Source organism: Gossypium arboreum, chromosome 10, assembly GCF_025698485.1.
Source record: "Gossypium arboreum isolate Shixiya-1 chromosome 10, ASM2569848v2, whole genome shotgun sequence".
NCBI classification, from domain to species: domain Eukaryota; kingdom Viridiplantae; phylum Streptophyta; class Magnoliopsida; order Malvales; family Malvaceae; genus Gossypium; species Gossypium arboreum.
Genome location: NC_069079.1, coordinates 34,424,134 through 34,446,853, shown reverse-complemented (window position 1 = coordinate 34,446,853; position 22,720 = coordinate 34,424,134). Strand labels below are relative to the sequence as shown.

Sequence of the window (22,720 nt, the reverse complement as noted above, 5' to 3'; positions counted from 1 at the left end):
TCCTCGATTTTGGTTCTGGTTACCCATGTAATATACGGACTCGGGGTTTGATGGACATTCTTCGAATTAATGTCCCTCCCCACAATAAACATAGGCTATATTCTCAAATTGGTGAGGTGGTTGGGCTGCAAAACTGTTAGGCCCATTAGTGGTAAGATTCTTAAGCATTGAAGAGATTGAAGATACTTGAGATGCAAGTGAAGTGAGAGCGTCCACTTCATGTATTCCAGCGACTCATCTTCTGACGCGGCTCGATTGTTGGCCATTGATAATTGTTACTGGCAATCCTCTCGATGATTTTGTAAGCATCATTATAAGACTTAGAAAGGAGAGCACCATTAGTAGAAGCGTCCACTACCATCCTCGTGTGAGCATTGAGACCATTATAAAATGTCTCAAGTTGGATGCAATGTGGGATTCCATGATGAAGGTATTTCCGTAATAGTTCTTTGTATCGTTCCCATGCCTCATACAAGGACTTATCATCCATTTGTTGGAATGCAGTGATCTCATTCCTCAACTTAGTGTTCTTGCTTGGCGGGAAATACTTTATGAGGAATCTTTCGGCTAACTCTTGCCATATAGAAATTGAGTTTGGTAACAATAAATTCAACCAGGCTCGAGCTTTGTACCTTAGTGAGTACGGGAACAGATTCAATGGTAATGCATCTTCAAGAAATCCAACTAATTTGAAAGAGTTGCTCACCTCCATAAATAGTCTTAGGTGAAGATGAGGATCTTCAGTAGGCATTCCACTGAATTGACCCTCCGTCTGAAGCATCTGGAACATGATTGGCTTCAGCTTGAATTGTTGTACCTCAATTCCGGGTCTCCTAATGCCTGGTTTAAGATCATTAAATACTGGCACATCATATTGTCTTAAGGCTCTATCCCTATCGTCAGCAATAAGGATAGGATTTTGAGTAAGGTTTGCTCCATTTCCCTAGTTCATATTCTCGAAATTCATTCCTTCAGTCCTTCTCTAGTTCGCTTGTCTTCTTCACTGCCGAAAGGTTCATTCCATCTCAGGGTCTACAAGAAGTAAGTCAATAATCTGGTCAATACTCATAAACACCCAAAATTATCAAAGAAAAATTAATTAAGTTAAAAATTAAACAGAAAAATAAACCAAAATGTAAAACTAAAAACTAACAAATTCACAAATAATGACTTTTTTTAAAACAGTCCCCGGCAACGGGGCCAAAAACTTGGAACGACGGAAAAATGTGCAAGTGTACACAATCGCAACAAGTAATAAAGTGACAAGTAAATGTCAAGTTATCCTACCCACAGGGACTATAAAAAGAATTAATTGTGAAATTAATTGTAAAACACTTTGGCGGGGTAAAAACAATTTGATTTAAAAGATGGTCAAAAACTATTTAAAAACTAAGTAAATAATTAAAATAAAACAAAGGAGTTCTAATGCACGATTTCAAATAAGATTTAATCAAGGTAACATACTTTTGTTGGATTAATTATATTTCTTGAACTCAGAATTATTAAACTCATGTTTACACTGTTACGAATAAATTCACAGCAACCTGGAAATTTGCTAACTTATGAACAAACTTACATACAAAAATCCATTCATCTCTTAACATATCCATATGTCAATTCAACCGACTAAACAGATTCTAGTAAGCAAACATGTTATTGCACATACATACTCATTAAACTGAACTAATCTCTTGCATATCCCTATGTCAATTCAAACAATTAATTAAATCTAATTAGCATATGAAAGACTATGTGAGGTAACAAGGCATCCCTACCTTGAAACAGTTTAATCACAATAATCTCGCCAGATACATTGCTAATTTAACCTTCAGCTACCTTAGAAGAATAAACATGCACTGATTAAGTACTGTGTCAATTAATTACAATTGCAATCCGTTTAAATAATTAATTCATTAGCTACCTCACAGTCGTAATGCAAGAATAACTTAGGCATGATTTTACTTAATCAAGCATCTTACCGAGGCCTATAACAACGTAAACACAATTTTAACAATTCAAGCAGGCAGAATATAATCAACCCAACACAAGCTTAAGTTTAAGCTAAATTGATTAAAATAACCATTTCAATAGCATAAATATTCATAAACATATTCGTCACAACAATAACAAAAATTAGAAAGATAGGGAACAAGAAGCAAATCCGGTGTTTCTCCGTGGCTTGACTAGTTGCTCCGTTCTTCATTCTTTGTTGCCCTCAACTATCAAGGTGGCTTATAAACACCTAATTGCAGCTCCAAAATGGCTGATGAGAGCCTCTTTCCCAAGAGAAGAAATCGACACTTGAACAAGAGGGAAATGAGATGGAAAAATGAGAGAAAAGTGAGAGAAGGAATGAGAGAATGTTGTGGAATGAGGGATGGATGAGGGATGGTGTGAATGATCAGAAAGGGGTGGCTTTTATAGTTGAGTATGGCAGCTAAAAATAGAAAAAAGGATTAGACCTTGTAACACTCCTAACCTGTATCCGTTGCCGGAATAAGGTTACGAGGTATTACTTGACTGAACAAAACTTCTATAAGGTCAAAAATACTCACTATCAAAACATAACTAAATATCTAATAACAAATTAACTACTGTCAAGTTATAACTAAAACATTTCACCACATTAGTTCAATTATAAGGCTTCTCTAAACAAAATGAGCAAGCCATCTTCGCATGCCTATAATGTATACAAAGTCGAAATATCATTCGACCTATAGTCTATCCTATACATGCCTTAAACCATGACGATATACAATCTTCCCAACTCACATAATGACTCGATAGTGTGATGATATCTCTGACCCTTCCAACTTGAGCTAGAGTATAAACCTATAAGAAATGGAAAAGAGAACACGGAGTAAGCTTCAATGCTTAGTAAGTTTTAAGCAATGCAAACAATTAATTTACTTATAGATCGATTATTTCAAATTTTCAAGAAATCATTCCTAGATAATTGCCATTTTGGCCAAGTATCCATGAACATAATGCATATTTAGCAAATTTACCTCACTTGAATCTGAAATCAATTAAAACCAAATATTGAAATCACAAATAAGATCATAAGAACTCGAAAAGCATCTCATTAACAAGTTTTAACCATGTTTGCAACAAAATCACAAATTCACTACAAGCTGTCTTCCTGAGCAACAGTCACTAAATTATTTATAACTGGAGATAAGAAACTCCAAATAAAGTGCCGTTAATTTTCGTGAAATTAGACTCATATATCTTCCATCCATCAAATTGTCAGAATTTTTGGTTTGACCAATCAATACCAGATTTTTATTGAAGTTTCCCCTGTTTCACTGTTTGACTATTCTGACCACTCTTCACTACGAATCAATTTTCTCATTATACAGAATTCAAAATATGTTATCGTTTATTTCATTTGAAACTAGACTCATTAAGGAGTCTAAGTATATAAATTTTATCTTATAACCATTTTTGTACCATTTATAATGATTTTCTGAAAACAGAACAGGGGACCTCGAAGTCATTTTGACTCTATTCCATGCCACTTCAAATATCTCATTATTGGCAATTCCTTTGCTCACACGGTTTCTTTTATAAGAAACTAGACTCATTAATATTTCATAAAATAATTTATTCAGCTTCTAACTCAACTCCCACAATTTATGGTGATTTTCCGAAATCACGTTACTGCTGCTGTCCCAAGCAGATTTATTACCCATTATTGCATTCATATTATTTAACATGTTTATCACCAAATCAATCTCATATAACCTTTCACCATAATCGAATACACACATACACATATGAGATTTTCACATATACTTATCATTTCTCAATCATGATTCAATTCCGATCAATCTAACATATAAAAGTATATAATACATACCTAATCAACTTAATGTATTTGACATATTCAATGGTAGTTTACTACGAACATTCGAAATCATAATCTTACTCCAATCATCGGCATTAAGTTTGCTAGGTTTAAAACCCAAATCCAATCACCACCACAAAGCATGCGGGACTTTAAGCCCGAATATAATACTAGCACGAATGCCTTTGGGGCTTAGCCCGGATATAACACCAGCACGAATGCCTTCGGGGCTTAGCCCAGATATAACACCAGCACAAATGCCTTCGGGGCTTAGCCCGGATATAACACCAGCACGAATGCCTTCGGGACTTAGCCCGGATATAACACCAGCACGACTTAGCCCGAATATAACACCAGCACGAATGCCTTCGGGACTTAGCCCGAATATAATTCTCCATTATCATGCACATATATATATATATATCATAACACATTAGCATTTTATTTGCATTACTTGAACACAAGCACAACTTGCTTATCAACCATTCCACTTTCGGCTTAATAGCCACATACAAAGAACACGATTTCGTTTTTCTATCCAACATGATTTCTACAACCATTCGGCTACAAGTCATATACACAAATTATTTATCCCACTACGTAATTCAAGTAGAACCAATTGGTCACAATTTATTTATTATGCTTATATACCATGATTTTATCAAATCATAAGCTAAGTTTCATTACTCAAAGACTTACCTTGGTATATTCGAACGGTTGTAGATTGGCTACTCTATTGCTTTCTCTTTTCCCCTATCCAACTTTAATCCTCCTTGCTCTTGAGCTTAATAAATGCAAATAGATTTGTTTAATATCTTAACCAATATTGTTTACTTATTATTCACATTCGGCAATCACATAACAAATTCAATATGTATTATAATTTATAAATATGCCATGATTCAAATTTCGTACTCATTTACGAAAATGGCAAGAACTTATCAAGCCATGATAGTCACTTATAACTCAAACTCAAAATGATCATAAAACCCTAATAACCGATCATTCAACTTATACTAGTTTCGCATACACAAGCAAAACTCACATAGTTTAGCTTGTTTTCTTATACACTAGTTTAACCACTACGATTATTACCAAATAAATCACATTCAATTAACGCTACCCATTTACATATACATCAACTATCAAATTCTCACTCCTTAGCTAATGCCGAATGCTTATATAAGCCCTAAGTCATCTTTACACATTTATCAACTTTCCAATTCAACTTAATACCAAAAATTAATGTCATTTAAATAGCCAACACCAAAACATTTGTTCAAAAGGACCTAGCCGAACACCTCACTTAGTTAAAAGTTCCACACAAAACACTAGTAGCCAACTCAATTTCATCCTTAATATTTCTTATAACAAAATTTATCAAAATTCAATAAGAAATACATTAAATTCCATGACTGAATTTGCATTTCACCATAATAGCCACTTGCCATAAAACAATTAAGCCACAATAATTTAATTTACCTAGCTTAGACTTAGATTAATAATTATCTAAATTATTTAAACATTCAACACAAACTCTTCTTTAATTAAGCACATATTCGGCAAGGAAAAATGGTAATGTAGCAAACCTTAGTTTAACATATAATTTGTTTATAACACATTTTAAGCATTCTTTTCATTCCGTTAACTCAAAACACATACATTACTCAAATATAACCAAGTTCGTATTCGGCAATAGCATCCAACATGATAGCCGATTCTTCCCACTTAGCATCTAATGCATACATATGATCATTTGTTTGGCTCAAACGCCCATCCACCATGATTCGTCCAAATTAACATGAAACAACAATCATATTCTTTATTGACTACTAAGGCCGAAAGCTCTATTCATTCCCAAAATAAAAAATTTAACATGGGTCAAATAAAGAGGTTGGTAACTAACTCAAAAATTAACTAAAATTTCAAGAATTAACATAAACTTTATACCTTAGTTTAAGCCTAGGATGACCGAGTGGTGTTTCTCCCCTATTCTTCCTTCACATTCGACTTAGAAGAAACAAAGATGAACACTTTGTTTTCTTCACCCATTTTCCCCCTTTTTTAATTATTATTATTCTATAATATAAAGCCATTTAATTAGAATAATGCTAATAGAAAATTCATATATTATATATTAACTAGTAACATGGCCGGCCACTATCTAAAATGGGTAATTTGACATGCAAAACCATTCTTTTCAATACATGCATTAATAGACCATTATAAAATTAACCTATCACATTTCAAAAGTGTCTCACATAAGTCCTATTTAATAAATTCACATACAAATGATCAAATCAAAGCATGAAACTTTTACACATGCATTATCTCATATAATAGACATGAAATTTAACATTTAATTATTTTCACGACTCGATTTTGTGGTCCCGAAACCACTTCTCGACTATGGTCAAATTAGGGCTATTACAGACCTCCCTTGGCCGGCCACACACATGGCAAAGTTGAGAGTTTCAACTTTGCTATTTTAAGCTTAGGGCAATTTCATAAAGCCACAATTAAAGGAGGGGTTTGAATGCATTTTGATAGTTCTTCAAGGGCATTTTTGCAAGCATATTTAATCAGATAAAATTCTTATTTGGGTCACAATATGGACGGTTCTGGGCTGCCCAATTAGTGGCTGGTTCGATTCACCAATATGGTTCGACCAGTGCGGTTCAACTGGACCCTTTCTCCATAATTAATTAAAAATAATTTATTTAACCCAAATTAAATGGGAATAAATTAAAATTAATTAAATTATGAATTAATACACATTTCTGGACCGTCTTAGGCTGGAAATTAAAGTGTCTCAAAACTTCATATTGCTTCTTGTTTTTATGCTTTCAGCAGTGTCAGCCGAGCCAATTTTCGCCCTTTACGCAAATCTGTTGAAAATAGTCAAAATTAATCAAAATTAAGTATAAAATTAACTAAATTAACTAAATTCACCATGTTTATATTTTTAACACATTTTAATTATTTTATAATATTTAATTATTTTTGACAAGAATTTAACCGGATTTGCATAAATTTAAGTAAAATTGGTATGAAAAATATATAAATTTTGTGTTTCTACATGCTAAACAAAATTTCAATTTTATTGAACAAAATATATACTAATCATAATTAAAAGAAAAATTTATTCTTAGTGGAAATAATTTCAATTTTTCGGTCCCTCTTACTTAAGATGAACAATGTCCTCATTGTTAAAAGTGAATAGATACTATACACCAGGTAGGATTCTAGAAAAGAGGAGGTGAGTCAAATTGACTACTTAAGTACCAAGCTCTCTCAAGATCCAATCCTAGACATGTATATACCTATTGCCACACTTTATACATTGCAACTTGTTCATTTTTATTCATGATTTCCATCTCATGCTTTTTCATGCAAAAATAAAAATTCCTAATTAAGCTTAATCCTAAAATGACCTAAGAACAGAAATAAAATAAAGTGAAGATCCCCTCTTTTATTTATTTGTAGATCCTTTCGAATTTGACTCATCTTTTGCTCCATCATAATTTCCTTTGCATGAATCGCTTCACTCCTTCTTCGATAGTGGACTATATGGTTCAAATATGAAATCTGGAAACTCAGGCACAAAATTAAATGGGTCATTGTATATTTTCGTAAAAGCGCTTCTTATTGAGTCATCCCTTATTTTTTAGTATCTCTAGTAAGCTTGTTACTGCCACTGCATATGTTGCCTTATGTCCATCAACGTTGATAGCTCATCTCGAAGATCTGGGCGAGGTAATTGAGCTTTGAACATTGAAGTTTCGACATCAGGTTCAGCTTCTGGTTCCATTGGTTCTGCCTTATCTGGGACTTCAGCTGATTGCATTGTGGGATATTCTTCTTCTTCGGGGTCCTCACTTTCTTAAACTCGTTGCTGTAGAATAGATTCTCCAACTACTCGGTAGAGGTCCTAATCTGTGATTGTGCCTTGGTTATAGCCTGTCTTCTTTACGTTTGCAAGAATTTTAGCTTTCAAGCGCAGAATTGTTATTGTAAAGGGAAAGTAGGCTGGGCCAAAACGTCTAACGGCACAATTTCGCATTTCTCTTAGGATGATTTTTCCCACATCAATGGTATTTTCAATTGAAGTTGAGTATGATAAGACCATTCGCTTTAATGGAATCGTAGTTCCATATGAACTAGGCATAAGGCTAAATCGGATGAAATAGAACCATACCTTTAAGAGTGGTGTCAAATACTCTCTTCAACAAGTGTGGATTTATTGCTTTGACACAATCCACTTAGAGCCTGGAATTGTAAGTTCCTCAAGAATTTCTTGCAAATTTTTAGGCTCTATATTGCTCATCAAGGAAGAATATTCATCGTTTTTGAAATCAGGCAATTCAAAGAACTAATTAATAGCGTTTGAAGTTATTGGTACATTGATTCTGCGAATTGGGACTTCTGACAACTCACTTGAGGTTAAATTCGCATAGAACTTGTGCACTAAATCCTCATCCATACTAGGTCTCTTCTCAAAAAACAACTCTCAATTGAAAGTTTCAGCAACCTGACGAATACGTGCCATAAAATCAATATAATTACTTTCTTTCAAGGTGAAGCCTTTCTCTGGATGCATCTGTTAATTCTTGAAGATACTCTCGTATCTTGCTTTGGCTTCTTTACAATGGAACTTATTTTGTGTTTCATCAATTTGGGCGCATGCATGAGTTTTCTTGTGAGGCATGATTGACCTGAACAAAAGATTGGAAAAATTATTTTCTCAAAAGTTTAATTAATAAAAGTTATTAATGATTCAATAAATTTAAAAATTAAATATTAGAATAAAATTAAAATTTAAGAGAAAATACGGTCTTAACACCTTTTTTTAAGAACTCCTAAAAAAATAGTTAGAAAGCAAAAGAGGTCGATTTAAGGTAGGTTGGAGTAGCTAAGGATGGGTGAAGGTGTGTGCCACTCGGTTGTTGGAACGTTGCTAGGTGTCGGAGGGAAGGGAGCGGTAGCAGGCAGAAACGTGCGCGGGAGCTGGGTTAGGTGTGCGAGCAGCATACAGAGCCTCGTCGAGCAAGCCTGGTGGGAGTGTGCAAGTGCTAGGTGCAGGTGCAGGACAAAGCCTGGGCAGCTAGGGTTGGAGCAGCAGGCACTGAGGAGGACCAGGCACACAATGCAGCACGCGATGGAGCAGGCGTGCTCGAGGTGGGAGTACGGAATGTGGTGGCCAACTACTGGGTGATGTTGTGGCTAGGGGCTTACGGCACTTAAGGGATTTGGTGCTTTGAGCTTTTGAGTGATGAATGAATGGAGGGAAGTAAGGGTGGAATTTATAGTGAGAGTAGTAGGAATTAGAGTAGAATTCTTAGTATAATTTAACAATAAAAAAATTCTAATTCTAATTCTACTCAAAGTTAACAACAATTAATAATCAAACATGTGCATATTAAATTATTACTGCTGCTAATTTATTAAAACAAGATTAAAATTAAACTAATCCTAATTCCATGCTAAGTTGATAAAATTAATTTGTCAATTATAATAGATATAATTATATATTAAAGATTTTCATCTTATTATTATTATTATTTGTAATTTTTTAATTAAAATATTTATTATAGATTCATTTTGAAAATATTTACAAAAAGAGGCACCTAATTTTTATTATTTACGAAAGAGCAACCAAATTTTAAAATAATTCAATTAAGTCCCTAGACTAAATGAAAATTTGAAATTGACTTGCAATTTAAAACTTGGATCAAAATTGACCCTTTTATTTGAAAAACCAAAAATTTAAATTTCTATTTAGGGAATAATTTCTCAGAAATTATGTTAAAATCAATTTCCAGGAAAGATTGGAGGGGTTACAAGCGGTCCCGCTTAAGTTCCAATCTTCTAGACAGAAATTATTTAAACATACTAATCCTGAAAATTTACCCTTAATCATTTATTAAAAAGAAAAATAAGAAAATTTAAACATCCGATAACATCCTGAATTAGGGTCTAGTCAGAATAGTGGTTTCGAGACCACAAATCTGAAATAGAAATAATTATTTTATGATTATTTGATGATCCATGATATAATTGCATGTTTGTGTGAAATTTTCATGAAGAAATTCTATGCCTAAAGTGTCCAATTTGACTTTAGGGATTAAATTGAATAAGTTGTAAAACTTGTGTTCTAGAAGCTTCAAGCATGAAATTGTATTAGATTATTAATTAGAGGTCCTTAAATAGAAATTTGACCAAGTTTTAAAATGGACAAAAATGGGCATGAATAGGAAAATTTTGAAAGAAAGACCTTAAGGGCATTTTGGTCATTTGGTTAATAAAAGAATAAAAAGGGAAAAATAAAGCAAAACTCTTGTCCATCTTCTCCCACATTAGCTGAAACTTGAAAGGGCTCAATAGCTAGGGATTTCAACATTTCAAGCTTGATTGTAAGTGCTTCCAAGTCCTATTTTTAATGTTCTTTGCATTTTTAAAGTTGTTATCAACAGATCTAGCTAACAGCTCACATTTTCCATATAATCACACTTTTATACACATTTTGAAGTCTTTTTACAAATAGGTCCTTTTGACATTTTCATAAAAAAATTACCTAGCAAAAGTTGTTTATCTAACATTAAACTTGCATAATCTACCATTAGACATCAAAATACACAAATATCTAACATGGGTCAAACCCTAGAGCTCAATCATCTCTCAAATTAATGGTAGAATTAGATAGATCGAGTGATAACAACTTTAAAAATGTAAAAAGCATTAAAAATGGGACAAGAACAGACTTACAATCAAGCTTGAAAGTGGCCAAACCCTAGCTATGGCTTCTCTTCTAATTTTCAGCACAATCAAGAAGAAGATGGACTAAAATTTGGCTTGATTTTTGGTTTTGAATTCATTTAATTACCAAATGACAAAAATGCCCTTTTCTCAAAACACTAAAATTCTCTTACCTCATGTATATTTTTGTCCAACTTAAGTAAAATGGTCTAATTACCATCTAAGGACCTCCAATTTAAAATTTAATAACAATTAGACACCTCTAGCATGTAGAACTTAACATTTGCACACTTTACAAATTAGTCCTTTTTGTTAAATTGAGTGCTCAAACGTCAAAATTTTCACAAAATCATTCCATAAAACTATAGACCATAAAAATGTAATAAAAACAAGTTTCACTAGTTCAGATTCGTGGTCCTGAAACCACTGTTCCGACTAGGGCCAAAATTAGGTTGTTACATAGAGACCCCCACACGGCCTAAGCACTTCCACACCTTATTTTGCAAAAAAAAAAATTGTGTCATAAATTGACCCGTTTGAATTTTTGTGTCCTCCAACATTTGTTGAGGCCTCCGTATTTGTGTTTGAGACTTTATTTTGACTTAGACTCTTGTGAGTATTCGTAATTATAGAGTTAATTTAAAGGCTTGTTTAAGTGTTAATGTGATGTGAGTTATGAAATTCAGACTCCACCTAATAATGGAATCTAAGTTAATCTGATACTAAGTGTGTGTAATTGAATATGTGTACTTCTGCTTCTATATAACTGTGGAATGTGGTGAACAATTTTGCATATGCATGAAATTTGAGATTTTTGTTGTGAAGAGAAGGAAGACTGTTCTGGGCAGTTAAACTGCATATCAATCTTATAGCGGTACATCCGCAAGATACATATGTCAGCTCAGCTATATATTATTACTCGAGTGGCTTAGATCCATAATTGCGGTGTGTAGGGTGGATGGGCCTATCATGGTTCTATGTGGTGTGCAAGGTGGATGGGCATACTATAGCTCAATCATGGTGTGTAGGGTGGTCAGGGTGGTATTTGGTTGGTTTGGCGGGATTTTTTTTACTTGTTACATTCATTCTGCATTAGAATACATGTTTGTTTGTCTGAGTGTTGGGATACTTGTGAAATCTAATAAGCTTAATCTTGTATGATTAAGTAATGTGTGTATTTGGAATATTGTATTTGTGATTTGTATGATTAATGGAAAGTTTTCGTATATCTGACCGTTTGTTCGAGTTGGTCATAGTTTGTTTGTATATTGGTTTGGTTCTTTGTCACTTGCTATTTACTATTGGTTTTGAACTTACACTGAGCTCGCGTGGCTCACCCGCTCTTAGTTTTCTTTCTTTAGGTATTTGCGAGACTAAGCTATGGACTAGGCATGTCAAAGGTCTTAGAAAGTTTGGTTGATTCAGTTTTGTTAAAATTTTCACAAGTTTTATACGATTGGTTTTTAGAATATCTGTAAAGCGATTATATAAACTGTGGTATAGGATTGGGTTTGAATTTTTTGTTAAAATACGTCATTTTGGTTTTGAACAACATTTCAAAAGTTTCACACACATTTGAGAAAAAAAATATATTTTCGCACAATTTCTAAATATGAAAATTTTGAGTTACAATTGGAAAAATTGATGCATTTTGAAACTGTACAAGAAACTTAAATTTAATTTATTCCAAATTATTTTTAACTTAATTACTATTTCAAAACATAAATTGTTAAACGATTTAGTTTGATTTTAGCAAACTGTATTCGGAATAAGTTTTAAACAATTCTTTTGTAAATTGCTTTAGGATCACTTAGGTGGTTAATGTAACCTCTGAGATCCAGTCAAAACTTCTAAGCCAGGTTTTAGGATGTTACAAATGAGGTCCCAATACCTCATTTTCCAAAACCACTTGACTTTAGGGACAACCCACTTATACTTAACTAATTATCAAATTAAAAAAATTATCAAATAGAAATTTACTATATCATAATACTTGACTCATAAATATTGAATAATAATATTTATAGACCCACTCATCGAAATTGTGATTCCAAAAAATCACTGTTTTCGACATTACTAAAAAATGAGCTGTTACAAATAACCCACCTGGTTAGGACGCAAACACAACATGTGGAAGATCTCGACTCAGATTGTTTTTTTATGAGGGTATTTTAGATTTATTATATGAAATTTTAGTTATTTAAAGACTTTATTGTTTTTATTTTTGAATTGTGGCATGAGACTTAAGTTTTGGGATTTATATAACATGCATGACATTTAATTTAATTAGAAGATGTTGAAATATGATTTTATTAAAACTATGATCGGTATCTTTTTTTTTTCTTTTGCTACATGACTAAGTAAATGAGGTTTGAAGAATATATTTATATATAAAACTAGAATTCAACTTATGAAAAACAATCATTAAGATCAACCGGTTTTTGAAAATAAATTATAATATTTTTTAAATATGCTAAGTTCTACTAAAAACTTAAAGCAAATGATGTAAACAACTATGTTTAAACTCCAATAGTTCTATTAGGTTATTTTGGTGGCCAATGTAATCTTTCGAGTTTGAGCTAAACGACTAAGTCAGGTTAGGGAGGTTACATTTGGTTATTTTATTTCTGATCGGCTGTTTAATGTCATAGCAATAATGTGCAAGCGTACATTGTCGATGCAAGTATAGTATACAGATGTGAGTCTATCGGATATCAATCCCACAGGGATGGTTGTCTTTTTTCTATTAATGTCGATGGAATAACTAGATAAAAACGAGATAAATTGTGAGGATAGTTGTCGGAGCAATAACTTGAAAACAATAAAATATGATAATGATTGTAACGCCCCAAAATTTATATTTTTGATTCTGTTAGAATGTGACACAAGTGTGTATCTGCTTCAGTGATTAAGTGTTCTGGGTGTGTGTGAGAGGTCTCAAGTTCAAGCCTTAGCTTTGGAAATTTTTGGTATTTTTTCTAAATAAGGCCTTAAACTTGCTTAAAGGGTTTAAGTTTAATTGTTGGTATGCTTACAATAGAATGAGCCTGTTGGTCTGGTGGATAGGAGGAGTGTTGGGGAGAAAGAGGTATTGTGTTCGAGTATTGATGTGGGTATTATTTTTACTCCTATATTCAGCTAAAGTTTGTGTTGTACTGGAAATATAAGTAGTTGGTTGTTAAGGGAGAGGTAGTGGAGTGATTTATGGGATTGGGAAGTTATCAAATATAATTTCTTTTTATTTTATTTTCTTTTATTTTTTCTTTTCCCATAAAACTCTCCCCTTCTTGGGTGTTTTTCTGTTTCTTGATCCTCTATACCTTTTCTTTTGTCTATTTTTCCTCCTTGTTATTCTCAGTTCGCCTTCATTCGTTCAATTTTCAACCTTCATGTTCGACGAAGAATAGCTCTGACTGCGATTTCCTACAGTGATCGTAAGGGTTTAGGGTTTTTATTTGTTAGCGGTTATTCTGGTCTCGGAAGTGTTTCAGCATCAAAAACAAATCAAGTGTGTACTCGAAAATACAAAAAACAAGGTTTCGAAGAAAGTTGAAAACCATTCTGTCGATGCCATACGGGCGTGTGGTCGCCCATATGGTAGGCCGTGTGATGGAACATGGGTGTGTGATCAATGAGCCGGGCCGTGTACACATGACACAGCTGTGTGATGATTATGTAGGCCGTGTGCGACAAATGACAGACAACATGGGCGTGTGAGCCCATTTTCACTAATTTATTGTTAAGGTTGCACGGGTCACCCGGGACAACTGTGAACCTACTGTAGGGCCGGTAAGTTTATCTAGACCCTTAATTGTGTAAAATAACTGAATGACTATTGCATGTATATATATGTGTTTGAGCATGATAATATTTCACTGAACTGATATTGTATAAACTGTTACTATGAGGTAGCTTGACATAATTGTGTGTTACATTGCATCGATTGGGGTTTGATGTTGCTCGGAGGATGTGTACTGAAAGGCTTCAAACCTAACTTACTGACAGCTCAGCTGCAAATCACTATCTAGTGTCGCATTCGATACTTTTTGGAGTGTAGGGATGGGTGGGTTGATTATATCCCCACATGGAGTGTAGGGTTGGATGAAGATGGAGTGTAGAGGTTGGTTGGGTAGGATTTTGTGCTGAATATCTGTTACTGAGATGGGCTAAGGCCCTAATGCTTACTGTTACTGAAATGGGCTAAGGCCAAACTAATATTGATACTGATATTAAAAAGGGCTTAGGCCCAGACTATGATTATCTGATTATAGTCTATTTGTTTGTATGGGGATTACATACTGAGTTTACGTAAACTCCCATCTTCTATTTAATCTGTACAAGTAATCCTCAGACATAGGTGGATCGGTACGGCGGAAGACTCATTGGTGGCCACATGTCTTTTGTTATGTTGTTTAGTAACTATTAATTACTTTACTTTTAATTAGGATTAATTTTGCTGTAATATGACCTCTATGGATTTTTCCTTAATTTGGGATTTGCATTGATTTTGGGTATGTTACTACTAGCAAGGGTTTTTAAAAAGATAGATGTTTTATCAAAAATACCACAAATGCATAAACTGTTTAAAAAGCTTCCGCACTGAATAAACATTTTGAAAACACTTGGCTAATTTAATAACATGATATTAGAAGTAATAGGTAGTAATACAAGGTTTCTAAACGGAAATTGCTTTTAAGCAAAGTTACTGTTTTCAAACACACTACTATGTTACATCGCCTGATTCGGCCATAACGTTCAGGCCAGGTTTGGGGTGTTACATTTAGTGGTATCAGAGCCAGCTTGTAAAACCAGCTATGAATTTGGGTTTTTTAAGATACTGATTTCTAATGATTTGAAATGTTTTTATCGAATGTGTGGTACACCGAGTCTCCGGCGCCGATCCTATAAGTCCTCTGAACTGTTATCTATTTAAAAACTTAGAATTCTATAGATAGTATGTATCGAGACTATTATAGATAGATTGGACTGAAAACACTCAAGAGAGTAAATACTGATACTGTAGTAAAATCGATAGACATTGACTGAAACTGCGATGTTCAAAACAAACTTTACATTCCTAATACTGTTTCCATAAAATATTTGTTAATAAATATTGGAACTGTAAAATGATACATAAAACTGTTAATACAGATAAAAAGTAATTAGACAATAAGCACCAGAGGTACTCGCGGACATAGTACAAGAGCCCGTGATAGAGGCCATAGAGGGGCTCGAGTAGGGTCCTCATCTTCTGGAAACCTACTAATTTGGATACTATGAGATGTGGCTTTACCTGTGACCGAGACTAGGTCTCATGATCGAGCGACTGGGGACAGCGCACTGTCCCAAACCATGTTAAGGATTCTAGAGAGGGTCGATAGGCCTAATACTAGAGCTGTAGGCCGAGGGTCAGTTACGGAACGACTTCGGTCCAATGGAGTCAAGATTTTCAAGGGTATTGCTGGGGTTGCCCTTAACGTGGCAAAATACTAGATTGAAGCCACAGAGAGGATTATGGACCATCTAGACTGCACCTCTGAGCAAAAAATAAAAGGTGCGGTATTGCTGCTATGTGATGAGGCATATCAGTGGTGGCTCACTGTTAAGGAGGGCACTCAGTCTGAACGACTATCCTGGGAATATTTTAAGACTACTTTTCAGGGAAAATATGTGAGTGCTAGTTACGTGAATGCCCGTAGGAGAGTGTTCCTGAATCTGACTTAAGGGGATAGATCAGTGGCTGAGTGTGAGGCCAAATTTCTGCGACTAAGCCACTATGTGCGAAGTATGGTGGTGATTAAGTATGAACGATGTGTTCGCTTCGAGGATGGCCTTAGGAATGGCTTGAGGGTTTTGATAGCTTCACAGAGGGAGCGAGATTTTGTTGCACTGGTCAATAAGGCGAAGATCGCCGAGGAGGTTAAGCGCGCTGAACGCCAGAACCATGACAGAGAGAGAGGTAGGAATAAGAGGGATTCAGAGCCCTTGATTTCTGTTTAGAGGCCTAAGAAAAAGGCCAGAGTTGATGGACGATCAGAGTTGGGGCTCCTATTACAGCTATTGGACAGCCTGTACTGACTGTGGTAGACACCATCAGGGGAAGTGTTGGAAAGAACTGGGGCTTGTTTGATGTGCGGTTCATTAGAGCATTGTATTAGAGAGTGTCCATTAAGGTCTGACCAAGTGCAAGCTTCTGGCATTGGTACTGCACCACCATCGAGGGTAGTTCAGTAGCCATTGAGAGACTATGGTCAGGCCAGAGGTAGGAATGGTTTGGGCCATGGTCAGAGAGCACTGGACAGAGGTGCTGGGCATACTGAGGTGAGGCAGTCGGCTCTGGTTTATGCTGCACGTCACCGAGAGGATAGAGATACCCCGGACGTCATTACGGGTACGTTCTTTATTTATAATGTAGCTTATATTGCACTGATAGATATAAGATCCACTCATTCCTATATAGCTTGTATCGTATCTCAAAACTTGGGTATACTAGTTGAGAGCACTACGAGTGAGGTTGGTCAAGCACCAAGTGAGCTTAGATTGTACCACAGAAATTGTTGTACTGAGAACAATGGAGGACAACGAGGTAGTTGTAATTGGGGAACGTCAAAATTACTGATTGAATGTGATTTCTACACTGAAGGCGAAAAAGTTGGTTTGTAAGGGATGTGAGGCGTATTTGGCCTACACCAGTGTTTTAGATTCTTAGAATTCTTCAGTTAAAGATATTAGGATGGTTAAGGACTTTTCAAACTTTTTTCCTGAAGAGCTACCTGGGTTACCTCTGAATCGTGAAATAGAATTTGGGATTGAGCTCTTTCTTGGTACAGCTCCAGTGTCCATCGCTCCCTATAGAATGGCACCGAAAGAGCTTATGGACTTTAAGGCTCAGATTCAAGAGTTACTGGATCGTGGGTTCATCCGCCCTAGTGTGTCTTCGTAAGGAGCACCAATTCTGTTCGTCAAAAAGAAGGATGGATGTATGCGTATGTGCATCGACTATCATCAACTAAACAAACTAACAATTAAGAATAAGTATCCCCTGCTGAGGGTAGATAATCTGTTTAACCAGTTTGAAGAGCTTCGATTTTTTCCAAGATTGACCTCGGATCAGGTATCACCAATTGAGAGTTAAGGAGGTTTATGTGCATAAGATGATAGTTAGAACTCGATACGACCATTACGAGTTCCTAGTAATGCCATTTGAACTGACTAATGCACCAAAAACTTTTATGGATATGATTAACTGAGTGTTTCAGCCCTATCTGGATCTATTCGTGGTGGTATTTATTGACAACATACAAGTATATTCGAAGACTGAGGATGAACATGATGAACATCTCAGAGTGGTTCTACAGATTCTGTGAGAGAAACAATTGTACGCCAAGTTTAGTAAATTTGAGTTCTGGTTACGTGAAGTAACATTTCTGGGACATGTGGTTTCTGCTGAGGGGATTAGGGTTGATCCTTGAAAGATTGAGGCTGTCTTGGATTGGAAGCAGCCGAAGACTTCATCTGAGATCCACAGTTTTTTGGGACTGGCAGGCTATGACGATTTGTAGAGGGGTTTTTAGTTATTCTAGCATCCTTGACTAAGCTGCTACGTAAGGGTGTGCCGTTTAATTGGACTGACGTACAGCAAGAAAGCTTCGAGAAGCTCAAAACTGTATTGACTGAGGCCCCTGTTTTGGCACAGCCAGAGTCTGAAAAAGAGTTTACTACGTACAGTGATGCATCAAATGTCAGTTTGGGATGTGCATTGATGCAAGAGGTTAAGGTGGTAGCGTATTCGTCGAGTCAGCTTAAGACTCATTAGGTGAATTATCCGACGCACGACCTAGAGTTGACCACAGTGGTGTTCGCATTGAAAATCTGGAGGCATACCTATATGGGGAGAAGTGTATCGTCTACACAGATCACAAGAGCCTCAAATACCTCGTAACTCAGAAGAAACTAAATCTTAGGCAGCGTAGATGGATTGAGCTACTTAAAGATTACGATTGTACGATTGAATACCATCTTGGTAAGGCCAATGTGGTGGCCGACGTACTGAGCCGTAGGGCTATGACTGATCTGAGGGCAATGTTTACTCGCCTTAGTTTATTTGATAATGGTAGTCTATTGGCTGAACTTCAGGTTAAACCGACAAGGATTAAGCAAATTAAGGGTAAGCATTTAAAGGACTAGTTTTTAGGTCTTCGCTTCCGATAGGTTGAGAGTGGGAATACTGTGGATTTTGGATTGAATAGTGAAGGGGTATTCTGTTTTCGAGGGAGAATCTGTGTACAGAAAGATACTGAATTGAGGCAGTCTATACTACGAGAGGTGCATAATAGCCCTTATGCTATGCATCTTGGTGGAAATAAGATGTATCAAGACCTTCGTGAGTCATACTGGTGGCCAGGTCTTAAACGAGAGGTTACCGATTTTATGGCTAAGTGTCTGACATGCCAGCAGGTTAAGGCTAAGCATTAGTTACCTTCGGGTTTGTTGCAGCCAGTTAAGATTCCACTTTAGAAGTTGGAGAGAGTGACTATAGAATTTGTTAGTGGGTTACCTCTTACAGCCACTAAGAATGATTCTGTATGGGTTATCGTGGATCAATTGACCAAATCTGCCCATTTCATACCGATTCGTATTGATTACACGTTGCAGAAGCTGGCTAAATTATATGTGTCTAAGATAGTGAGACTGCATGGGGTACCTACTTTAATAATATCTAATAGGGACCCTCACTTCACGTCTTGATTCTGGAAGAAGCTACATGAAGCTCTAGGTACTAGATTGGACTTCAGTACTGCGTTCCATCCTCAGATAGACGGTCAATTAGATAGGGTGATTCAGATACTGGAGGACATTTTAATGAGTTGCGTGATTCATTTCTATGGTAGTTGGGAGAATTACTTGCCGCTAGCAGAGTTTTCTTATAACAACAGCTATCATTTTAGCATTCAGATGGCACTTTATGAGGCATTACATGGTCGTAGGTGTCGCACATCTTCGTGTTGGACTGAGTTAGGTGAGCGGCAAGTTCTGGGTCTTGAAGTGGTTTTTGATATTGAGGATAAAGTTAGATTGATTCAAGATCGATTGAAAGCGGCATTCGATAGACAAAAGTCTTATGCAGATTTGAAGCGACGCGAGATCGAGTATTCTGTGGGAGACTGTTTTTCTTAGGGTCTCAACATGGAAGAAGGTGCTGAGGTTTGGTCGTAAGGGCAACTTGAGCCCTAGATTTATTGGACCTAACCCCATACTGAAACGAGTGGGACTAGTTGCCTACCAGTTGGAGCTACCTCCAGAGTTAGATCAGATTCACAATATTTTTCACGTCTCAATGTTGAGGCGCTACCACTCTGATCCCACGCATATTTTTCCTATTAAAGAGATTGAGGTTAGGCCTGACTTGACCTTCGAGGAGGAGCCAGTCCAGATTCTAGATCAAGACGTTAAGGTTTTGCGGAGGAAGTCTATTCCACTTGTTAACGTTCTATGGCATAATCATAGTTCTGAGGAGGCTACATGGGAGCCTAAGGTTTCAATGCGTTAGCACTATCCTCAACTGTTTTGATCAGGTAAAATTTTGAGGCCGAAATATTCTTTTAGGGGGTAGAGTTGTAACGCCCTAAAATTTATATTTTTGATTCTGTTAAAATGTGACACAAGTGTGTATCTGCTTCAGTGGTTAAGTGTTCTGGGTGTGTATGAGAGGCCCCAAGTTCAAGCCTTAGCTTTGGAAAATTTTGGTATTTTTTCTAAATAAAGCCTTAACCTTGCTAAAAGGTTTTAAGTTTAATTGTTGGTAAGCTTACAACAGAATAGGCCTATTGGTCTGGTGGATAGGAGGAGTGTCGGGGAGAAGAAGGTCCTCTGTTCGAGTATTGATGTGGGTATTATTTTTACTCCTATATTCGGCTAGAGTTTGTGTTGTACTAGAAATCCTAGTAGTTGGTTATTAAGGGAGAGGTAGTGGAATGATTTATGGGATTGCGAAGTTATCAAATATAATTTATTTTTTATTTGATTTGATTTGATTTTTCTTTTCCCAAAAAACTCTCCCTTCTTTGACGTTTTTCTGCTTCTTGATCCTCTATACGTTTTCTTTTGTCTGCTTTTCCTCCTTGTTATTCTCAATTCGCCTCCATTCGCGCAATTTTCAACCTTCATGTTCGGCGAAGAATAGTTTTGACTGTGATTTCCTATAGCAACCTAAGGATTTAGGGTTCTTATTTGTTAGCGGTTATTTTGGTCTCGGAAGTGTTTCGGCATAAAAAACGTATCAGGTGTGTAACAGCCCGATTTAGACCCTAGTCAAAATAGTGGTTTCGAGACCATGAATCTGAGTAAAAAAATATTTAAAAATCATTTTCTGTTTTTATTATGTGTGAATTAGTATGTGTGAAGTTTTCGTGATTTAATTTTATCGTTTGAGTGCCCGATTAAATAAAAGGACTTAATCGCGTAAAATGAAAAATTTGTATGCTAATTGTTGAAGTGCCTAATTGCTTTGTTCTTTTATTTTGGGGTATTTATAATGCAAATATACCATTGGTTTTATAGGTGGATGGTAATGGGCATGTTATATATGTTTTCTAATTAAATTTATTAAGGTTATAATGGTAAAATATATAATAACATGTATGTAATAAAACATAAATTAAAAAGCCATAGCTTATATTTTTCTTCCATGACCGAATAGCAAAATATAAAAGAAAAGAACAAGGTTTCAAAGGTTCGACCACCTCCCAAGCATGATTCAAGGTTCGTTTTTACTCGGTTTTTAATAATTTTTGCGTTTTTGAGATTATTGCTTTGAATACTATAAAACCCATGCTTGAATTTTTTATTTTGATGAATATTTTGAGTTATGCCATTGTTTAAAGCTTGTGATTTTTGTTGTTTGATGATGAAATAAGAAAGATATGTTTTAGATTAACATGTTTTGTATTGGAGTTTTTGATGATTTTGTGTAAGTAGGACTAAATTGAAAAAATAATAATTTGAGGAGTAAAATGTGAAATAAATGAAATATATGGAATTGTATGGAAATGGGTAAGATTCAGCCAAACATGGGTATAGGGAAATTTTGCATATTTTGTGTTTTGTGTAATAGGGACTAAATTGTAAAAAGTGTAAATGTTAGGGGTAAAATGGTAATTTGCCCATTTATGTGTTTTTGGACTAAATTGAATGAAAATATGTTTGAATGAGCTTAATTTGAATATGTTTAGATCAAGAACCAAAGAAATCAGATTTGGATCTGGGGAAAACGAAAGTTGTCGACTAGCTGTTCCGTTCCGTTTTACATTGTCCGAGGTATGTTTATAAGCAAATAGACGTACTTAATTTTAATTAAATGCAAATTATACATTCTGAAACGAAATATGTGAATTTATATTTATACTAGCCGAATGTATACAGGCTTGGCTACTATGTTTTTGAATTTGTTTCGACTGAGTTATAAAGCCTGAAAGTCCCGTATGAACCTTAGGAATAGATAGGATACATATGTCATGACATAGGATTTCGTTATGTGATGTGCGAGTAAGACCATGGCATTGATATGTAATTCTGATATATGTGTGCGAATAAGACCTTGTCTGGGACAGTGGCATTGATATGTGATTACATGTAAGGTCACGTCTGGGACGTTAGCATTGTACGATATGTGTGATTATCCGAGTGTCTTATCCAATTTCGAATGGTTCATCGGGCAACGACAAGTTGTGAATCAATATGTAAAACGAGCTGATTGACCAGGTATGAATTAGCTTATTATCTACTTGAAATAAGGTAAGTAAGTTATTTGATATTTGTTACAAATTGTGTGTGATGTAAATGAAAAATGTATGTGAGCAAAGGAAGTGTATTTGGCCATATAATAAGAGTATGTATATGAATATCTTAGTTTATGAGCTCGTATATATGAATGGAGGTATACTTGGTTATATAATGAATTTTGGCTTTGAAAGTTGAATGATAATTTGTTCATTTAACTATATGAGCATTTGGCCAAGGTAACCTGTGACAGCCCTAAAGTGACCCTAGTCGGAAAGCGGTTTCGGGACCGCTAAACCGAGTCACCAAATTATTTGAATATGATATTTATTGTCT

At 35.4% G+C, this 22,720-nt stretch overlaps 1 protein-coding gene and 1 non-coding gene across 2 annotated transcripts; both read left to right on the top strand.

The window, feature by feature from the left end:
* Positions 1-416: 416 nt before the first annotated feature.
* LOC128283144 (small nucleolar RNA R71) lies at positions 417-523 on the top strand. The gene has a single exon (XR_008273484.1). It is a non-coding gene; the product is annotated as a small nucleolar RNA R71 (small nucleolar RNA).
* An 18,147-nt stretch (positions 524-18,670) lies between these two features.
* LOC108487911 (uncharacterized) lies at positions 18,671-20,156 on the top strand. The gene is made up of 5 exons (XM_017792247.1): positions 18,671-18,742; positions 18,818-19,024; positions 19,127-19,306; positions 19,421-19,675; positions 19,803-20,156. Exons 1-5 carry the CDS (start codon positions 18,671-18,673, stop codon positions 20,154-20,156), a joined length of 1,068 nt encoding a protein of 355 aa, XP_017647736.1.
* The last annotated feature ends 2,564 nt before the right edge of the window (positions 20,157-22,720 follow it).

What these genes read in the sequence shown, in the direction of transcription:
- LOC108487911 (XM_017792247.1), top strand. Translation starts at nt 18,671, where the DNA reads ATGACTGATCTGAGGGCAATGTTTACTCGCCTTAGTTTATTTGATAAT. An exon ending in GTCTATTGGCTGAACTTCAG is followed by an intron (nt 18,743 to 18,817) that starts GTTAAACCGACA and finishes CGCTTCCGATAG; the next exon opens with GTTGAGAGTGGGAATACTGT. An exon ending in AGATAGTGAGACTGCATGGG is followed by an intron (nt 19,307 to 19,420) that starts GTACCTACTTTA and finishes TTCCATCCTCAG; the next exon opens with ATAGACGGTCAATTAGATAG.